The sequence below is a fragment of the Betta splendens genome, chromosome 22, assembly GCF_900634795.4.
Source record: "Betta splendens chromosome 22, fBetSpl5.4, whole genome shotgun sequence".
Classification (NCBI taxonomy): domain Eukaryota; kingdom Metazoa; phylum Chordata; class Actinopteri; order Anabantiformes; family Osphronemidae; genus Betta; species Betta splendens.
In genome coordinates this window covers 5,493,159-5,499,846 of record NC_040900.2, presented here as the reverse complement: position 1 = coordinate 5,499,846, position 6,688 = coordinate 5,493,159, and the positions used below count along the sequence as shown (strand labels likewise).

Below are 6,688 nucleotides of genomic sequence, written 5' to 3'. Positions count from 1 at the left end.
CGGCGTCATAACTTTATATTACATTTGGAAAATATTAGTTATTATTTTGTATTTCATAATGGGCTTGCTTGCCAAAACCAGAGGATCATAAAAGTCTGTAAAAGCATGTCTCTAAGTGTCTTACTGGACGGAGTTAGGGATTGGAAAATACTTGGCTACGTGGAGGAACAAATGTGACTTCTCTTTTTCTTTTTTTTGTTTATTTCAGACCCCACAAACAAAGGTGCTCGACTGCTCGCGTGAACCTGCAGCCCGGCGTCCGTGCACCTCTGCTGGCTGATTTAAGCTCCGAGACGTCTGGAGAGATTCCCAGGGAAAAGGTGAGAACGCGAATGGGATCGGGGGGTGGGGGGTGCATGCTGTGAGAGTGCACGCAGAACGCGAGCCGCTGATGAAAAATGTAGAATCCTGAAGTCTTTAAAATGTAAAAATCGAGGTAGCCGGCGTGATGTAATCGTTATCTATTATTAGTGCAATCTCTCTGGAAATGGGTTTTCAAAAGCACAGATAAAACAAAAATCAATGCGCGCGCCGTGCCCTGCCCCTGCGTGGCCGCACAGCTTATTTCATCTCGTCGGTGGGCACGGGCCGTTTGGCGCCGTCGTCTGGCGGATATCCTTCCCTTATCATGTGACCTGTGCTCCGACAGGGGGCAAAGGTTGGCCGCGATCCGCCCTTGTGTCTTAATAACTCACTCATTGTATTCCTTTCTGCCGCTAATTAGAGCCTCTCCCCTGCTTGCGTGTGTGTGTGTGTGTGTGTGTGTGTGTGTGTGTGTGTGTGTGTGTGTGTGTGTGTGTGTGTGTGTGTGTGTGTGTGTGTGTGTGTGTGTGTGTGTGTATTGTACATTCATATTCCCCCCTGGGCTGTAGAGAGGAGGCAGAGAAGTAAAAAATAGAGTGTGGCTTAGTGCCCTCTTTATTGTTATTAGTGCTCCAGTGGCACAGCAGTCAGTCATCATCGATGCCAAGGCCTGACATATTCGCCGTCCCACTTGCTCTGCCTCTGTCCTCGCTCCCTCCGCCATGGAAATGACCAACCGGCTGCCTGCGAGATGAGGGAATAATGAGGGGACGATTTCCTTCCTCTCTTTTTTTTTTTTTTCTAGATGCTGTTTCTCTCAGTCATCTGTCATCAGCATCATCTCTGGAGCCCACGTAATAGCCTCGCGCGCGCGTGCTTATACGCGGCAGTGGCGGTAAATAACGGCAGGAGCGTGTGTGTGTGTGTGTGTGTGTGTGTGTGTGTGTGTGTGTGTGTGTGTGTGTGTGTGTGTTATGGGCGGTGAGCGAGGGCACATCACGCTGGCTCTGACACTGAGACATGAAAGGATTCGGTCAGGCCCCATTTAGCCCAGACTGATAGCAGGACACCAGGAGCTGCTGAGGCAGGCAAATAAACCGCTAGACACTGTAAACCGCTAATGCTTCTCGAGCGCACGCAGACGCGAGAATCTGCCGTTTCACCTACTTCACCATCCCATAATGTCACGTGTGACACGGCCCTCACCTTTCCCCACAATCTTAAACAAATGTAATTACGCCTCGGACCACTCCCCGATTGTGTTAGCATGACGCCAGTTGCCTACACTGTAAGCCGAGCAAACACGCTAGCCCGCTGCCAATTAGCTGTGTCCCGACTCTGTCCACGCTGCGTCTGAGCGCCCGTATAGCTAATGTGCACATACATGCATGATTATATTTCTTTCCGCCCGCTCCACAGCAGCTCGGTGAGTGCGTGGACTTTAACCTTCTCCTTTGTTCCTTATTAACGTCTGGCGGCTAATTGGGTGCGGGCTCCACACCAGGTGAGGCTGTTGCTAATGACGCCGGCCAGATACAGCGTCTCCAGGGGGGCGCCCGGACAAACCGCCCCCAAAATCGCTATAGGCCTTGTTTTCCGCGTGTACAGGTGAGCCCGCAGGTAAACATAAAGGAGGTGTCTGTTAGAGGATATCGCTTGGCAAGCCGCAACGGGGCAAAAGGGGCGAGAGCGAGATGCACTGTCTATTGACTATCGCACAGAGCACCCTTGTGCCCTCGCTGGGCGGCGATTGTGCCGGCGGACAAAGCCCTGATTCAGCACATCCTTTCCCCAAGGGAGAGGTCTGGAAACCGAAGACGGCGACCGTCCCCTCCCCTCCTCCCCCCACACTTATCCCCTGCCTCTGTCTCTCCCTCCCTCTGTCTCGATCGCCCTCTCCCTCTCGCTGGCCGGCAACGTGGAAGCGGGCGCACATCAAAGGGGGCCGCGGGACAATGCGGGGGGGGGGGGGGGGGGTGTCCGCCAGGAATTTGAGGAGCGCTTTTTCAGAGTTCTGTCATATCCTGGGTGGATGTTCGCACCGGCCGCCACCATGAACAGGAACCAGCGAGACAAGCGTGCATTTGGCGGTAACTCTCCCATGGTAGCTACAGCAGGGCGAGCGCCCGCATCCTCGCTCCTTCCCATCACTGTAAACCTGCCAGTGTCACGGCAGCATCCACCGGGCAAGTCGACAGCGCTACCCGAGATAGACCGGCAGAGCCTGAGCCTGCGTAATGACTTTATTTGTGAAAATTGATTCCGGGTGTTTTTGTTAACACAGCTGGCGTAACATTAATACACAGCCCCGTGACCACCTACGTGCGTGTGTGCGTGGAAAATAGGGTTCAGGAGGATGAGATTCTTTCAGGCCTCTATATAAATGGATCTGAGGCATTTCACTGCAAGGCTTGGATTTCATGGCCTCTGAGAAAGCAGGGACTCTTCCTATATCTATCTCTGCCTCTATTTCCCTTGCCTTCTCTCTCTCTCTCTCTCTCTCGCCTCTCCCAGGTTAGCAGACTATTTCTGCATTAATCACCATGACACAGGCAAGGCAACTCAATTTTCTGCTCCTGTAGGTAAGGTGCATGGCGTCCCGAAACGGTGGCACGAGGCATGAAACAGGCAAGCGGAGGCTAATCTTTGGTTACTGGTGTAATTGAAATGCTATCCACACTGTAGGGTGCATTAAAGCCTGATAACGGTGGTTCCTGTGGCCAATTTAAGTAGCTTGACTTCCCTTGGCTAGAAGGGAATAAAGCGAAGGGTGAGGGACACAGAGAGACGGAGAGAGAGAGTATGTCAGGATGGAAGGGGGGGTGGGGAGGGGGGTCTGATAGATAAGGCCAACAAACCAGGCTAATTCTCCAGGCATGTTTCTCATTGTGATCCAGGAAAAATGAGAAAAAAATGAATCAGGGAACCAAAAAATCAATTGACCCTCGGGTGGCTTGTCAGGCTGCGAGCCTGATAAACCTAAAAGCTTCGTTAATGTCGGCCTGCCTGTACCCAACAGATAGAGCACTTTGTAAATGAACCCGCTTTGATAAATATATTAAGGAAAGCTGTGAATAAAAGGCACAGACTTGTCATTTGTAAATAGAACCCCCGCTACATGGAATTAGAATGATAAAATGGGGTTCCATATAATTAAGTTTGTGTAAGACCTGAAATCCGTGCAAATACCTTCCCGGAATTTTGAAAGGAAGCTGTCAGTTCAATTAATCTGAACATCACCCTGAGAATGTACTGAACAAAATTAAGCTGCAGATAAAACCTGGGCTAGTATTTTGATAAGTAATTCCTGTATCAATTCTTTGCTTCTGTGATCATTTTATTTAATCCACCACCCCCAGTTATGTGCTAAGCCATCTACAAAGGCCCTGCTGGCCAGACCACCAAAACCTTAATCCACCATATAGCTTGTGTAGAACAGGGAGGGGGTGGAAGGCAGTTTTGCCTTTTTGTGGGGGCACCGGTGGCGCTGCTAGGTATGGCTTTGGACGGAGGGGCGGGGTGGCAGTGGGGGTGGGGGGCTGTATGGGCAGCTTATGATCTCTGTCTTTGCCCCCGTAAATATAGCCCACGTATTCATGTGCATCGGTCCACAAAGGCCGCCGGCTGAGCCGCGGAGCCCTTCGCCGATAACGCCCGGAACATCCCAGTGGCTTAACGTTGCGAGGGTTGTTTGCGTGCGCGCGCACCTCTGTGTGCGTCTGTTGGCGACGGGGAGGACTGTACATAAACGGTTTTCACACTTTAGGAGAATTACTTGTCTCGCCTTGGCTGGCGGCGCGAGAGGGAGGCGGGAGGCTTTTGAGAACGCAAGGCAGCGCGGCGCTGGCGGTGCGGATTGGCCGCGGCGCTGGTCCTGACTCACCAGTTGTTTACTTGTAAGATGGTAAGGCCTGTGTCTTGGGCTAGCTGCTTCTTCTGCTCTTCAGATGGGTATGGGTGCTGCGGGGGGCAAACAGAAAGACAAAAAATGAGCATCTTATTGATTGCTTCAAGATTGACATTATACATTCACACATAGAGGCTTTATTAGCAGGTGCACAGGGAAGGAAGCACTCGCTCTGCATCGGGTTCCTGCCTGGGGACTATTATTGTATGTATCCAATGCGCTCCCTGGCTTATTGTATTGTGTAACTCAAGACTGCGCCTTTTGATGACCTCCACCCCACCCTGTCTCTCCCTTGCACAGCATAGACGTTCACAGCATACGCATATATCCCCCGCACACACAAGCAGACTCACTCCAGCGCTAAACCCGCCAGAGCCGGCAAAACGAGTCCGACAAAACTGTCACGCAACAATATAGTCTCCAAATGTGCACAGGAACAATGCAGAGCAAAAGAACCCACACGAAAATAACCGAAGTGCTGGAGAGTCTGACAAACAGGACTTTCTGGTACTGACTCTGTCTGAGGATCCTTTCATAATGCAACACAGCAGAATGAGTGGGTGCAGATTTGCACTGAATGCATTTATCCCTGTTTGAATGTGTGACATATATCCTGGTGGTGGCTCTTTCATGGAGAGCGGCTGAATGTGAGCTAACGCTAGAAGAACAGAGCGCTGTGAAATCTCCTCAGCAGCCGAGCCAAGATTTTTACCTGAAAATGTAATTCTGCGACCAGGGCTGCAATGATACTATTTATGTCAGGTCCAATCTAGAGAACATGGGCTGATATAAATGGCAGACCTTGGGCTGCCTTGCTCCCCCTGGGCCTTGCTATGAAGCATGACAAAACAACAGTGATCGCTGGTGACAGATGTCTTTAAGGGCCAGATTAGGAGTCGGGGCGCACGCAAACGAAACAAATGAGACACAATGTGTTTGATTCAGCCACTGCAGACAGAGAGCGTACACGCACGTACCCGTGCACGCCAGCATGTACAAACACACGCAGACACATACAAATATTCATAGACATGAAAGAATTCCTCCTATTTCCAGGCGGTTTCAAGCTCCATTAACACACATTTTTCCCCTTCAAGGAAGGCACAGCTCACATCACGGCGCACACCTCTCTCTTGATCCACCTCTCATTCCGCCGTGGAAACCAAGGAGGCGAATTTCACCGAGCCGGTGGAGCCCGTCTGGCTCGTGGTAATTGAATTTAATTTTGACTTGAAATGATAACAATTGCGCAAGAACTATTTTCTCATTTAGCGCGGGAAATAATTGATATGAGGGAGGTTTCATATCAGCGGCGAGGAGGGTTTGTCCTTTCAGGTAGTATTGTCTGTCCAAATGTAGTCTGCTTTAATTAAAGGCGAGATTAGAAAAAATGGTTTGAGGAATGTGCTCAATTAATAACAAACAAGGCTGAGATTGGACAAATAATGAGTCCCGGGTGCAGAGGAGGATTAATCTGATTTGTACTTCTGTGTGCAGCCCTTTTAATATGCTAAAATCATTAACAAAGGAAAGATGATAAAGCTTGAATAGAAGTACATTTTTTGATTGCCAGGTGCTGACATTTCCTTGGCTAGAGCTGACAGACAGCGTTAGCGCGCTAGTGTGTGTGTGTGTGTGTGTGTTTGTGTGTGTGTGTGTGTGTGTGTGTGAGCGGGCTCTTATGAATGTGCGGGTAAACAAGCACAAGCCAAGACTCCGTGTGCACAACGTCCCGGGATCGTTTCTGTCTGCCTGCTGCAGAGAACAACGTGTAGCACTGGTGCAACCCCTTTCTCCCTCCCCCTTAAACACCTGGGCTTCCTGAGCGTTACCTCATTAGCCGTGACCTCAGTCACCATCAAAACCCGCTTGGAAATGTAGCAGCAAACAAAGTCCCTCCCACTTATTCTTTTTATACCCACGCGACACAAGCGTGAACACACATGCAAACATCATCTACATGTAGATGTAGCTGAAGATGATGCGGTGTGTGTGGGGGGGGGGCAGCGGCCTAGATTGGAAATGGGAGTGGGTCATTTACATTGTATTAAGGCTTCCTCAGCCTCTCCGGCCCAGAACCCGGTCATCAATCGCCCACTGTCAGCCGGAGCACGCTCTAGTCCGGTGATAAATACGCCGGCCAGCGGCGCAGCTCCACCAGCGGCCGCCGCGTAATGAATGGTTCGAACAAACAAGAAAGATGTCTCATCAAGGAGAGTGGGGACGTTAAAGCCCACCTCGCGCGCAAAACCCCTGAGTAAGGAGATTTACTTTGACCACGGAGACGCGGCGCGAAAAGAATCCTGTTTGGATCGGCACGTGCCCCGCTCGACGCCAGCCCGTGTGTCGACGACGCAACCAGCGCATGCTAACCTTTTCTTACCCTGTTTCCAACCCCATCTCGCACCTTTCTTGCTAAGACCCCTTCCTGACGCGCACACAGGCGCTGTTTTTATGGCTGCGACTGCCGGCCACCCA

General features: G+C 50.8%; 1 protein-coding gene across 8 annotated transcripts in view; it reads right to left on the bottom strand.

Annotated features, from left to right (window-relative positions):
- The window catches only part of meis2a (Meis homeobox 2a), a 72,992-nt gene that overhangs the window by 18,794 nt on the left and 47,510 nt on the right, over nucleotides 1-6,688 (bottom strand). For all 8 annotated transcript variants that reach the window (XM_055506013.1, XM_029140024.3, XM_055506014.1 and 5 more), the window contains one exon: nucleotides 4,187-4,263. In XM_055506013.1, coding sequence (XP_055361988.1) covers nucleotides 4,187-4,263 — 77 coding nt within the window. The remainder of the gene's footprint in view (nucleotides 1-4,186; nucleotides 4,264-6,688) is intronic.